The sequence below is a fragment of the Onychostoma macrolepis genome, chromosome 05 (assembly GCF_012432095.1).
Source record: "Onychostoma macrolepis isolate SWU-2019 chromosome 05, ASM1243209v1, whole genome shotgun sequence".
Classification (NCBI taxonomy): Eukaryota; Metazoa; Chordata; class Actinopteri; order Cypriniformes; family Cyprinidae; genus Onychostoma; species Onychostoma macrolepis.
The window spans coordinates 6,573,140-6,587,765 of NC_081159.1; the positions used below are offsets into that span (position 1 = coordinate 6,573,140).

The 14,626-nt window shown below is 36.5% G+C and overlaps 2 protein-coding genes across 2 annotated transcripts; both read right to left on the reverse strand.

Annotated features, from left to right (window-relative positions):
* Positions 1 to 4,703: 4,703 nt before the first annotated feature.
* Positions 4,704 to 5,470, reverse strand: cmlc1 (cardiac myosin light chain-1). Its single transcript, XM_058776253.1, has one exon. It carries the CDS (start codon positions 5,417 to 5,419, stop codon positions 4,829 to 4,831), a length of 591 nt encoding a protein of 196 aa, XP_058632236.1. The 5' UTR covers positions 5,420 to 5,470; the 3' UTR covers positions 4,704 to 4,828.
* Positions 5,471 to 6,731: 1,261 nt separating this feature from the next.
* ak5l (adenylate kinase 5, like) lies at positions 6,732 to 13,662 on the reverse strand. The gene is made up of 8 exons (XM_058776754.1): positions 13,376 to 13,662; positions 11,006 to 11,192; positions 10,342 to 10,515; positions 9,969 to 10,141; positions 8,155 to 8,268; positions 7,861 to 8,052; positions 7,679 to 7,765; positions 6,732 to 7,583 (listed from the first exon to the last, which is right to left on the reverse strand). Exons 1-8 carry the CDS (start codon positions 13,433 to 13,435, stop codon positions 7,563 to 7,565), a joined length of 1,008 nt encoding a protein of 335 aa, XP_058632737.1. The 5' UTR covers positions 13,436 to 13,662; the 3' UTR covers positions 6,732 to 7,562.
* Positions 13,663 to 14,626: the final 964 nt, after the last annotated feature.

Below are 14,626 nucleotides of genomic sequence, written 5' to 3' on the forward strand. Positions count from 1 at the left end.
AGGTATTTTTCGGAGGTTCAAAGCTGCAAAATCTGCCTTCTTTATCGCTCGACTCTCATAAAGTTAGTAATATGACCCACCAGCCCCCCCCTTACACACTGATATATACAGATTCAAGTACAACTTGTACCCTACTTAGGCAATCAATGTTATAGTCACTATGTCCTAACCTTAATTACAGTGAAATTGAATGCAGGGCCCAGAACAGCCTAGGGTGCCTATTTGAGGATGTGTACTGATGGTCTGCATTTTATGAATTTGATATGTATCATCTGAAAGAAAATAAGATTGCAAAAATTAATCACATGGTGCTGCTCTTCAAATAGACCATAGTGATTATGCATGGGAAAATAATCAATAGCAGAAATAGCCAGTATTGTACCGATACTACCTTTTCAAAGTTCACACGTTTGATCGCTTTTAACTTAAAAGAAACTGGTATACTTGAACTTTCACTATGCACAAAAGGTTATTTGTAGTGTAAAATTATTGTTTTGACTATAAAAAACTATTCTTCACACTCTAATATCATAAAATTAAGCAATATCGCCACAGCACTGTTTTTCCAAATATCGGTTGTAATTTACTCTGCGATAATCAAAGTTAGGCTATATAATATTTACTAGCAGAGTTAAAGCAACTGTGATCTTGTTTTTAAGCAACACGTAAAATGTTGATATTAAGGAACTTGAACACACATTACCTTTTTCTGCTTTCGCTCCACCTATGGAGACATTTCCAAACAACCCTGAAGAGTTGAACAACTCCGAGAAACAGACAGCGTCAACGAATGAATAAGTGTTTTTTGAAGTAAGTGGTCGAATGATTCAATGATTGTTTGTCATGTGGATGTCGGTAAAAATAAATTTACATGGCACCTCAGGGATAAAACTCATGGATTCGGATGGCGATTTATTCGCAATGGAGAAGCCAGTTCTGTGATCCTCTGAACCCAGGAACGCGCTGCCCATGTAGCCAGTCGCATGATTGTCTGCTGAAAGGTAAATATAAAGCTGCTCGGTTTATATTTTTATGTATGTAATTGTAGGCCTATATAATACATATTTTAAAATTGAATTCCGTACCTGTTGCTGCCATAATAATCACACATTTCAGTAGTTTACATACTTTACTTCTCTGTTTTCTTATTATTCTTAACAGCTCCTATACTTGCTGTGGTGGAGCAATTATGAAATATTGTTCTCGTAAATATTTAAGTATTTTTTCAACATCAGTGATAAGCATGCACATTACAGCAAAGTGCAGCAGTTACCATACAGTGTTTCCCTTACCAAAAAGAAGTACACTTCAAGTTTATTTTATTAAGTATACTTAAGTAAAGTTCAAGTATATTTTTAAGTATACTTTATGTAGTAAGTATACAAATATCAGTGTACTAGTAGTATACTTGTAAGTGTACTATTTCAATACTCCTTGGGACTAAATTGGCCCACTTTCTAGTATATAAAAGTATACTTTAAGTATACTTTAAGTCAGGGGTCATCAAACTTGATCCTGGAGGGCTTGTGTCCTGCAGAGTTTTACTCCAACTTGCCTCAACACACCTGCCTGCATACCTAGTAAGACCTTGATTAACTGCTTCAGGTGTGTTTGATTAGGGTTGGAGATAAACTCTGCAGGACACCGGCCCTCCAGGACCGAACTTGGTGACCCCTGCTTTAAGTATAACAGTAGTAAACTTTGAGTACACAACTTACATCAATGTTTTTAGCTTGTACTGCAACTATACTAAAAGTGAACTCATAGGTATACTGATAGTTTGCTAAATAAATACTTGTAGCATTTTTAGTACACTTTGAAGTACAGTCTCAGTAAACTACTAGTTTAGTGGTTTTATACTGCAAGAATACTCGTAAGTTTTCTTGTAAGTGAACTTTACATCATATTTTAAGTATACTACTATGTCCCTATTTAGGTATTAATTTGTATATATTTTGTTATATGAATATCTGAACATACAAAACATCCAAAGAAAGAACAGGGTATCTGCTTGTAAACAAAAACATTTTATTCTAGCTTTATGCATTCTTTTTTAAACACTTGAATGTGGGTAAGTTTCCTAAGAATAAACAACATTTTGAACAAAAAACTGAAAAAAGACTGAATTGGATTCAGAATGATAATCAAAACGTAGATGGAGTCGATCAACACCCCAAAGCTTGACAGTCATTATTACCTCTTCACTGGTCGACATTTTATTCCATAACGTTACACAGTTTTGATGCTGTTTTATATCTGATGATCATGTTAGATTACACGTGGAAGTATCTGTTGTTTCTTTTTCTTCTTCACTTGTGCTTTTTTGGAAATTCTGTACAGAAGATGTGTACTACCATATAACAATGAAAACATAGATTCTAGCAGCAAAAATATAGCTCAAATATATTTAGACTTTTTCTAAGTATAAGTCAAGTATACTTAAATGTCATTTTAAGTATATTTCTGAGAAGTACATAAAGCCCATTTCTGAGAAGTACATAAAAAGTAAACTAAAAGTATACTTTCTTATTTTTTTAGTTTAAAAGAAGTATACTAATAGCACACTTGAATAAACTTCTTTTTCGTAAGGGTTTGCAATGGTCAAATAGGATTTAGACATTGAATTTTGAATCGATTTCTTCTTGTAAACTCAGAGATGTGGATTCGAACGGCAATTAATTCGGCCAGGGATTTTTACGCGGGTGGTGGGAGAAAAACCAGCATTAGGATTCGGGCAGCAATACAATCGACTAACCCCTACCCCTACTAAAAATCACTGATGTCCACATGAGAAATAATTACCGTACAAATCGGGCTAAAGACTTGTTCGGTATAGTACTGTTGAATTAATTGATTTTTTAAAATTAAATTTAGACTCATTCATGAAAACTTGTCTGCACCTAAGTTAATTGTTTAATCAGGTAACAACACCAGAACTGTTTGTATCACTCCGCTGTTTATTTTAAAGGTGACATGTCATGGAAATCTGACTTTTCCAGGTTTTTAGTGCTATAATCAGGTGCATCTACCAACCAAAGAAACGTGAAAAAGATTAACCCTGTAACTTTGTTTTGGTAAGTCTTTTTCTACAAGCCTCTGAAAAAACAAGTGCATCTGATTTCGCTCCCCTAGCCATGTTGCAAAAGGATCTCATTATAATATTACTGCCTCTTATCTGTAAGTTTCCACCCATGGCGCCATCATTTTGATTTCAAGCGACAGCGGTGTACCAGTTCTAACTCATGGCGAAAGTTTGAGCAAAACATGCTAACTTTTCTGCCTTGGGCTGCACGGATGAGCACAGAACACTATAGAGTCCCCAGTCTCAGAGGAGACAAGAGAGCAGTGCATTTATTGATTTATTTACTGTATATTGCTGCTGCCACAGATCTAAAATAAACATGCCATTTATTTCCCAGCTGTTTACCTTCACAGACATAACCAACAGTTTTTAACTTAAACTTGTGTGTGAATGAGAACTTAGTTTAGTACTCACATGCTGTGACAGCTTTCTGGATGTGTGCACTCAGAAAACTGTATTTCAAAAGTTTATATGGCTTAAAATTGCATGGTTTCCGCACGATAAACATGATAATCAGAACCAAAACAGATGTTTTTAGCAGGTACAAGCTGTAATGGCGCAGCTCTATTCTGTAAAAGGGGGCGGGGAGCAGGATCTCATTTGCATTTAAAGAGACATGCACTAAAACAGTGTGTTTCTTCTTCCACTCAAAATAGGCATTTTCAAAATGATATAATAAATGATGAGGGTGATGATGGGGTATTTTGAGCTGAAACTTAAATTACATATTGTAAAGAGAGGCATCATGTCTCCTTTAATGCACTATGTATAGAGCCCTGATGACATGTGAGAAACATAGGCCTATCCTGACTATGAAGTAAGAATTCGCGACATAAGTAAAATACAAATTGGGCATGAATTAATCAAACATGGACCACCAATTAAAAAGTCATGGGAACACATTCTTAATTTGTGGCCATAATATCATATTTAGTGGCAAAAATTAGTGCACAAAAATAGACAAGCGCAGTGATACAAACAGTGAAAACTAGTGCTGTTGGACATGATGGCTGCATTGGAAATTGCATAATCTCTGAGTAGGTATTTCTTTTGAATTAATAACTACTTAAAAGGTACATGCACTTAGTGAAATCACGTTCACCCTGCTGGGTACAAACATCTGATAAACGTCTTTAAAAACTACGTTTTACGTACATTATAAATCATTAACATCTTAACAACATTTTCTGAAATGTCTATTATTTAATATCTGATAGACGCAGATAAGCAAAACCTCTTAAAAATGCTCTCCTGTGTCCATCAGACACTTCAGAATCTCAGAAATAGTTTACTCTGGGACTTTTTACTCACTGTTTTTTGTTTTTTTGCCTGGCCTACTGTATAGTATGCAATTTCTTATGCAGCCAATACGCCACACAGCCAAGCTAATCCGAGAATTGGAACTAATGGTTGCATAGGTTGTTTATGGCACTAAGAAAAAAATACTTAAAGGACATTGCTCCCAAAACTCCTTTTTTTGGTTTTTGCTCGAACTTTTATTTTTAAGAGTGCATACTGTAGATCATGTTTTCAATACCTTCCTTCTTTACACACATCTGAGTTTGTCATCTCAACAACAAGATTAACGGAACAAAAAAAACTAAAAAAATCTCAGACGAAACAAAATTTGGATGGTTTTTATTTGATGCTTTCCAAGACATACAGACAAGACATATTTTCTTTCCAGTGTTTTGACAGTTGCCATTTAGAGTTCCAATTTCATTCGGCAATCTTTGCAGCTCCGGCTCACCCAGAGAGGATGTGCTTGATGAAGGACGCGTAGTTAATGCAGCCGTTGGCGTCTTCTTGTCCGGCCATCAGACGGTCCACCTCATCTTCTGTCATTTTCTCCCCAAGTGTTGCCAAGACATGACGGAGCTCAGCACCCATCACTGTTCCATTTCCTTCTTTGTCAAAGACTCTCAGACCCTCAACAAAGTCCTCAAATGTCCCCTGGTCCTTGGCTCTTGAGATATGCTGCAGCATGGGCAGGAACGTCTCAAAGTCCAGGTATTTGGTGTTCATATCTTCAGCCTTGGGCTTCCCCAGCACAGTCACGACATCAGCATTGGTAGGGTTGTGACCCAGAGCCCTCATCACGTCTCCACACTGGGCATACCTTATCTTCATCTCGCCCGTTGGCGTCTCGTCAAAGAGAGTGAAGGCGTCTCTGAACTCTTCAATCTGGTCAGCGGTAAATTCCAGTGGGACACTTTTCAGGTCCAGCTCGGGCTCTTTGGGGGTCTCTGGAACCGGGGCAGGAGCTGGGGCTTCTTCTTTCTTAGGCTCTGGTTTTTTAGGGTCTGGTTTCTTGGGTTCAACTTTCTTAGGTGCCATAATGCCGAGGCTAATAGTGGAGATGGGAAACGCTGGGAAGTGTGTTGTAAAAGCCCCTGTTGGGCTTTTATATCGACGTGTCAGAGAGTGTGATAAGCCTTATCAGAACTGGAATAGTGACATACTATATAAGGAAATGAACTGGAACAGACTTGAGTGCTGCTCATACCATGCTGAAATGCTTCTGTCCAGTAGATAAAACAAGACTGACCACCCTGTTATCTCATTAAAATGAACAAATGCAATAAATGTTCTTAAATAGCCCTAGTCAATTTTAAATGAAACCTTGTTATTTTTTTCTGCTTTTTATCGACAGGAAAATTATTTTAGCATGCAGAGACCTTAGAGTAACCTAAAAATGAAAATTTGTTTATTCACATATCTTTATGTGAGAAACAGACCAAGATGTAAGTCATTATTCACTGATATTGTTCACTTCCAGTGAACTGAACTTGAAAACCGGATCAGTTTTGTAAACTGGATCAACTGAAAAGATCTAAAAAGAATGATTTGTTGAATCAGACAATGCTATTTCTCTCATAACTATGCCAAGGACAGCTACCGTGTGCAAAGTGTTTTTTTTTTTTTTTCAAATTTCAAAATGAGAGTGTTTGATATTCTTTCTTCCATGGAACACAAAAGAAGAGGTTTTGAAGTATGTTGGTAACATTTTTGGTGACCATTTATGTTCATCAGAAGAAAGAAAATATGAAAACTAAAATAATTATTAAGAGCGGAAAAGCTCAAGAACATACAGCAGAACAGAGTTAATAAAAGTGAAAAATGCACCAAGGTTTTAGAGTCCCGTGATATTTTTTTGGTTCAAGCTCTGTATGTTAGTCCAGAACACGAAAGAGAAGATTTTATGTAATGTGTAGATGCAGTAAATTAAATTGTACTTCTGAAAACCTGAAGCTGAATTATATGCAAGCCAATAGGAGTCTCCTACTCGTGCCACTCAGAGCTGCTAGTAATTTGCCAGGCAGGTGATAAGGGTGGCTCTATTCTGAGAAGCAGCACATACCAGCACTCTGTCACAGTGATGCTGTTGATAACACAGTATTTTAAGCACACTTAGCACAAAATAAAGATGCCATGGTCTTTGTATGGTAAATGTTATGTAGTGTAGTTAAAAGCAAACTCAAACTAATGTGTTTCCAAGCTCATTTTTAAAATATTTTTTTCTTTATTAACCAGTTCACAGACTCAAAAGTTAAAAATTCATCATTTTAATGTCTTAAAATGGCAGAAGTGGGTATAATTTTGGATGGCTATAAATGAACTCTTTCTAACCAGGGAGGCTATAGAACAAATTATTTTTAAGGAATAAAAGCCTGCCATCTAGTGGCTCAATTGTGAATTTGTGTTCAGGAAATGTTCAAGCAATGTCAGTGTAGAGATTACATGAAACAGATATTGATGTTTAATAGACTTTACTACTTTTCCCACTAATATTTAAAGTAACAGCATTTTGGCACTTGCGTGATTGGTCAAGGTCTGTCAGCAAGGGCAGAGAGTCTAAATTCACTGATGTCCTACTGTGAAAAAGTGGCACAGCTGGAATGAACATCTAGTAATGAGAACACAGCCAGAGGACATGTCTGTAGTGCCCCTCTCTCTCTCTGTCTCGTTTTAATGTGCTCATATTGTGGAGTAAGATAAAACAAGAAACACTGTGTTCATAAGTGAATAAGTTATTAATCAGTAATTATTTAATCCATTTAATGTTTTTGCAGGAATAGGTAAGGTAAGTTGTTTGAAAACATTTGATATTATTTTATACTTTGGTGGGTTTTTTAGCAGCTCACATTATTTCTGGCCTGAGCTCCAAATATACATTAATAATATCAAGTCAAAACATTAAAATTCAAAAACAAAATCTGAAAAAATGTTCTGCTCTAAAAAGTCATTCTTATTAAATTACTGAAAAAGTTGTACAGAGAAGATTCGCAGTGAAGTACAAATAGAGGCAACAACAAGTGTAAAATATACAGTATATTATATTTCTTTCTTTACTCTTTTCCCTGATCCTCGACTCTGACCCACAAGTTTATTGATGAAAAATTATTCTACAATAAAATGTTTGCTGCTTTTGACATTTTGGATTTAATGGCAGCAGCTGTTTTGATGTTTAGACGTTCCTCTAAAGATCTTCAGTACTGCTCTGCAGGGAGAAAAATAATGTTTATGAAATATGAAGCAGATAGATTTTTAAGTACAAATTGTGGCTTATAGGGTAACTTTTATTTAAAAACCTACTGCATTTGTGTCACTAGGGAACAGTCTCTCCTTGACAATGGTACAAATGTCTGTGAAAATGTCATCTTCTTCTCGATCAGCATCAACCTGACCAAGCACAGTGAGACAGAATTGTGTTTCACAACATAAAACCAGCTGAATTCAACAGTTAAGATAAAAATAAGCAAAGAACAGCATCTTACCCTTAAAATAAGCCCTCTCTCCTGGTAGTACTTGGCTATGAGTGTGATATTGTGTTTAAATGTATCTAGTCTCTTCTCAATAGCGTGAGTATTGTCGTCGGGACGGCCCTGCTGGGATGCTCTTTTCTCTAGACGCTGCCGGAGTTGCTGATTGGAGCAGGCAAGCAAGATCACCAAGTCTGGGGAGCCAATCTGAAGGAATACTGTATGAGTGTCATTCGTAGCGTACAAAGAAATTTTTCCTGTAGATAATATAGTGTATCGAGTAGACCATCAGAATGCTGAATATATGACCTGCTCCTCAAAGGTGAACGCCTGTGAGATCTCTCTGGGGAATCCATCCACAATGAATCCTTTAGCATCCTGCTTTTTGATAAACTGATGTTTCAGCTCTTCAATAGTTGTCTCCTGAAGGATAACATGCCAGAACAACACTAGGGTGACTAAAGTACTATGGACCAAACTTAGATGTTTGAGGCATTTATTTGTTCCAAAATGCAGTAAAAAACTTCACTGTCACACAGTGTTGAAAACATTTGTGCTGCTTAAAGAGTTTAGTGGAAATGTACTTGCCATCAGGCCATCGAAGATGTGTATGTTTCTTTATCGGAACAGATTTGGAGAGAGATTTGGTAGCATTACATCAATTGCTCACCAGTGGATTTTCTGCAGTGAATGGGTGCCGTCAGAATGAGAGTCCAAACAGCTGATCAAAACATCACGATAATCCACAAGTAATCCACACGACTCAAGTCCATCAGTTAATGTCGTGTGAAATGAAAAGCAGCATGTTTTTAATAAACAAATTCATCATAAAGATATCTTCCCTTATCGATGTTTTAACTTCAAACCATTGCTTCCAGCTAAAATACGAGAATTCTATCCATAACACTGCTATATTCACTGCAGAGGACCCATTGGTCAGCAAGTGATGTAATGCAAAATCTCTCAAAATCTGCTACAATGAAGAAACAAACTCTCTACATCTTGGATGTTTTTGGGTGAACCTACTCCATATATATATATATATATACTGTATACACTGCCACTCAAAAGTTTGGGATCAGTAAGATTTTTAATGTTTTTTAAAGTGCCCCTATTATGGGTTCTTAATTATGCTGTTCTTTTTAACTTTGTATTCATCAAAGAAAAATTACAGGTTCCAAAAAACAATATTAAGCAGCACAACAGTTTCAACACTCATAATAAATCAGAATATTAGAATGATTTCTGAAGGATCATGTGACTCTGAAGACTGGAGTAATGATGCTGAAAATTCAGCACTGCATCACAGAAATAAATTCTATTTTAAAGTATGTTAAAATAGGAAACCAATATTAGAAATTTCAATAAGATTTCACAATATTACTGTTTTTTTCTGTATTTTTGATCGAATAAATACAGCCTTGATGAGCAGAAGAGGCTCCCTTAAAAAATATAAAAAATCTTGCTAATCCCAAACTTTTGAGTGGTAGTGTGACCCTGGACCACAAAACCAGTCTTAAGTGTAAATTTTCCGAAATTGAGATTTATACATCATCTGAAAGCTGAATAAATAAGCTTTCCATTGATGTATGGTTTGTTAGGATTGGACAATATTTGGTCGAGATACAACTATATGAAAATCTGGAATCTGAGGGTGCAAAAAAATCTAAATATTGAGAAAATCACCTTTAAAGTTGTCCAAATGTATATTACTAATCAAGTTTTGATATATTTTCGGTAATAAATTTACAAAATATCTTCATGGAACATGATCTTTACTTAATATCCTAATGATTTTTGGCATAAAAGAAAAATGGATAATTTTGACCCATACAATGTATTTTTGGCTATTGCTACAAATAGCGACTTAAGACTGGTTTTGTGGTCCAGGGTCACACACACACATATATATATATATATATATAAATAATTTTTGGGGGGTGAACTACTTTTATTTTTAGACATAATATGAAAATATATTTTAATTTTTAAAAATTATTTAAGAAAAAAAAACATACTGACTCAAAACCTTTGAATGGTAATTTATGTTATTTTAGTAATTAAGCAGCTGTAAATACACCATATCTGTGAAATTCACACATTTGGTGGTCAAACTGCCAAACCTGAGGTGCCAGTTCTCCATTGGCAATAATCTGAGCAATCAGCTCCCATTTCCTGTCACTGGGAGCATGATGCAGCAACTGGTTCCTTAAAATTTCCCCCACAGACACATGCTCGTAATCATAGTGATGTGCAAGTTTAGCTGTCTGAGTGCCCTTCCCACTGCCCGGTCCACCTGGAAAATAAAACAGCAAATCCCACTTTACACAGAAATAGCACAATGGAAATTCTAACTTCAAATTAATTAAGGTCAAGGTCTACTGAACTGCATTTCATCTATCTCAAAGAGTTGGAATTCAGAATAAGATGAATTCAGAAAAGATCAGATGATTGAAATAGACTGAAAATGACAAACTGACAGTGATGACCACTCACCTATAATGAATATGATGTGTGGTCGTGGTTTTGATGGGTCAAAGACATCATATTCCTGTATGAGTCCTGAGGACTCCGTCATATCTGAGTCACTTTCTATGGAGAACTGGGCCTGGATTGGTGGCAGCCTGTCATATCGACGGTAAGGTCCGGGGCCTGGACCAGGACCACTGTCTGTGGAAGGAAACGGATTACATTCACTGTTTTATTACCTCAGATGCACTTAATTCACTCATCTGTGGTTAGATTTTCGTTATTGAGATATTTAGGTATTTAAAACAATTGAACCATGTTTAACCTTCCTAAATTTCTTTGCAATGCTCTTTAGTTTTCATTTTCACAGCTGTCCTTCAGATTCACACTCTAAATAATGGTTCCTTCGCTGCTGGCTTTTTATCTAGAAAATGTGGTTTTAGTGATTTAAAGAAAGAGACCAATATAAAAACACATTAATATAATTCATTTTGTTTAGTGTTCTGTTTGACATTATGCAATTATGAATCATTAAAAGCTAAATAAAATGGCATTAACTAAAACAGCCAATGCAACTAAAATGCAAAGTGTCATTTTACTGTATCCATTATGTATGACGAGACTTTTTTTTTTTTCAAGCAGACATTTTGCTGTTTGCTAAGATAATGTGCTTTCAAATTGGCTGAATTACCAAGTTTGCAGGGGGCTTTCTTTCCCTGTGCAGGGGTGATTGGTGGTAGAGGTTTTCGATCAGATGTAATGAAAGTGTCCCAGGCCACACATTCAGGACCCCCGAGGTCTCGTGTTTTCTGCAGGCAACTCTCCAAGAATGCCAAAGGGTCCTCGGGCCTGTGGTACATCAGCCCTGTTAACATGCTCTGTGAGATACACACGGAATTCATTTAGTTTTGTTATATGAAATGCTTATAGTTGAGTGTTTCTGAAATACAACTCTGTATTTCAGGGTGTAGAATTACAGTGCATCTATTTGTGTAAACAACTTCTTTCACCTTATGTTCATCATAATTTTGTACATCACTGACAATTGTGACAATTTTTTTTTTTTTTTGCTTATTTATCTTAAGGCAAGGAATATAAGAACATATTTTTTTTATTAGCCAAACAAAGCTAAACGATTTCTGAATGGTAAGACGGGGAGAAAAAAATGAATAACATCCAGGGGAGAAAATAATAATTGCAAATTGTTGTTCTATTCATCCCACACGTGTTAGCAGTTCATACTGCGGGCCATTCAGAGGGACATGGAATGGAAAATCTGAGCTCTAAATAATCAGCTGTTTGCTTCTTTTGATGCAAATAAAACTGCTTGAGAATTTACATCACAATCCTCAGGGGTATCAAACAGCTAAAGACACATTCAACCCCTGAATAAAGCAACAGTGTCCGAACAGAAACAAAACAAAAGGCTGAATTTTATGAGGTATCATGAAACCTGAATGCTAGAGGTATCAGTTTAATAACAGACCACAACATTTTTAAGGACTAATGCAGTATCGATATGGAGAACCCTGTTGAAAAACCTGCATATGCTGGTTAGGTATGTTTTGAAGCGTGGTAGCTGGTTTGAGCTGGTTTAAGCTGGTCCAAGCTGGTCCTGAGCTGGTCCTGAACAGGAGTTAGTTGCTTAGGACCAGCTAAGGACTAGCACATGATCAACTTAAACCAGCTCACGAGTCATGACCAACTAAGGACCAGCTTAAACCAGCTCAAACCAGCTGCCATGCTTCAAAACATACCTAACCAGCATATGCTGTTTTTTTTTCAACAGGGAAAGAACATAAAAAAAAAACACTGTTAAAACTAGTAACCTGCTGAGTTTACTTGATCATTTTGTTTATGTTAAATGTTTCTGTTTAAATGTTACAAGTGAGTATAAAATTTGATTCATCAGTCAATCGTCACAGTATTGCATTGCATTATATGTTTTGCACTCACAATAAAAACTACACAGCTTTTTAACTTACTAAGACATATTACTGGCATATAGAGTGGCAACTGACATTTATATGCATTTTAAGTAGTCTGCTATACTGTTATAAAGATTTTATTGATTTGCATTATAAACTAACAGAACTTAATCTTACTTTCTGGCCATATAAACATCAGCAACTGCACCAAATGACCTCTGAATGACACTAAAGAGCTCCATTTTCTCCTACTATGGGATAGCTGATATACTTGCTATATGACAATTTAAATAATAGTTATACACAGAAATGAAGTTCACCCATTATTCCTTATGTGGTCATAGTCGGAGGAGTTTGAGAGATGTTCTGTATGTCTAGAGAAATGCACACGAACCTAAACCTGTGTGTTTGCATTCCTCAGCAAACTGCGTGTTCGGGCACATGCAAGAATTTTATTGTTTCAGTCCCTTTCTCCCCCTTGCTCTCCATTGCCCACATTTACAAAGATGAGTCACATAAAGTAAATATAAAGTGCATAGCTTGTTGCCTTGGTGACAGTCAAAGTGTTGATGTGCTGAAACTCGTGTTTACAACCTTCACCGTTTAGGTCCTGCCTGAGGAGATGTCATACACACGGTGATGATGACCTACAATATTGAGCTTCCTCATATATAGGATCAATTTGGAGATGGAAAGCCTGTCAGAAGTGTGTTCTGTGATCCTCTGTGGACACAGTATTTTGTATGCAACTACATATCTCCCACACAAGCATAAGCACTTGTTGACACCGTCTGAGGAGAATCTTCCCTCTTGCTGACAAGCTTGAGACCCTCCGCTTTGCCATTATAGTAACCTACTTGAGAATCACCATAGAGACACCTTGAAGTATCTAATTTACCATGTAATTGTGCATGCTAAATAGACACAGACTTCTGATTAATTCATGCTATCATCTCACATCTGATGTACAGCTCTAGTAAGCTTCCCCACATATATATATATGCTCACCTTGAAAACAGACTACATAATCAGATTTCAGAGTGGCAGATGTTTCCAGATGTATTGTTCTCTAATTGACGTTGCTATATTACTATTAAATGTATGAAAAGGCTTCGCCTGGAGGTGATTCTTACCTCAAAAAGGTGTGGGATCTGTCGTTTGGAGAGGTAATCCTTCGCGTCGTTTGTGTTCATTCTTGTCGGTTATCCAGAGCAGCGTTTGTAAGTCAGTAGAGCAGCAGCTGTGTCTATCTGCTCATCTGTTGCGTTTGCCCCTCAGAGCAGCTGTGCTGTCTTGCACCATCGCATTGGCTTGTTCTCTACTCTACTGCTTTCACGCCAATGACCTCCGGCGATGTTTCTATTCATCAGTTGTTATAGTCACGCTCATGAATGCTGAGCTCAAAGTGACCCTTCGTAACGTGTTGTCGCCAGTAATAGGCTAATCGACTTGTAGCCTATCGAGTATCCTTGGTATCATTAACGCATTACAAAAAAGAGATTGATCAGATATGTTTTGTGTGTGTGTCTTTTTACAAGCTATCTAATTTGATAAAACATCTGGCACAGTTAGCTAGATATCTTTATTTTATAGTGGGTTTTTTTGTTAACAAAACACTGTTTTTGTGATGTAGTGTGTAAGTAAATATTACTTACAATTAAAGTTACTTTAATATTAACAATTAATTACAGGTGCTGGTCATATAATTAGAATATCATCAAAAAGTTGATTTATTTCACTAATTCCATTAAAAACGTGAAACTTATATATTATATTCATTCATTACACACAGACTGATATATTTCAAATGTTTATTTCTTTTAATTTTGATGATTAGAAACTACAGCTCATGAAAGTCAAAAATCAGTATCTCAAAATATTAGAATATTTGCATTTGAGTTTGAATAAATGACCACCCCTACAGTATAAATTCCGGGTATCTCTTGTTCTTTGAAACCACAATAATGGGGAAGACTGCTGACTTGGCAATGATCCAGAAGACGAACATTGACACCCTCCACAAAGAGGGTAAGTCACAGAAGGTCATTACTGAAAGGTGTGGCTGTTTACAGAGTGCTGTATCAAAGCATATTAAATGCAAAGTTGACTGGAAGGAAGAATTTGGGTACGAAAAGGTGCACAAGCAACAGGGATGACCGCAAGCTTGAGAATACAGTCAAGCAAAGCCGATTCAAACACTTGTGAGAGCTTCACAAGGAGAGAACTGAAGCTGGAGTCAGTGCATCAAGAGTCACCACGCTCAGACGTCTTCAGGAAGAGGGCTACCAAGCCACTTCTGAACCAGAGACAACGTCAGAAGCATCTTAACTGGGCTGTGGAGAAAAAGAACTGGACTGTTGCTCAGTGGTCCAAAGTCCTCTTTT

What these genes read in the sequence shown, in the direction of transcription:
- cmlc1 (XM_058776253.1), bottom strand. Translation starts at nt 5,419, where the DNA reads ATGGCACCTAAGAAAGTTGAACCCAAGAAACCAGACCCTAAAAAACCA.
- ak5l (XM_058776754.1), bottom strand. Translation starts at nt 13,435, where the DNA reads ATGAACACAAACGACGCGAAGGATTACCTCTCCAAACGACAGATCCCA. An exon ending in ATGGAGAACTGGCACCTCAG is followed by an intron (nt 8,269 to 9,968) that starts GTTTGGCAGTTT and finishes GTTATCCTTCAG; the next exon opens with GAGACAACTATTGAAGAGCT. An exon ending in TCCCTAGTGACACAAATGCA is followed by an intron (nt 7,584 to 7,678) that starts GTAGGTTTTTAA and finishes TTCTCCCTGCAG; the next exon opens with AGCAGTACTGAAGATCTTTA.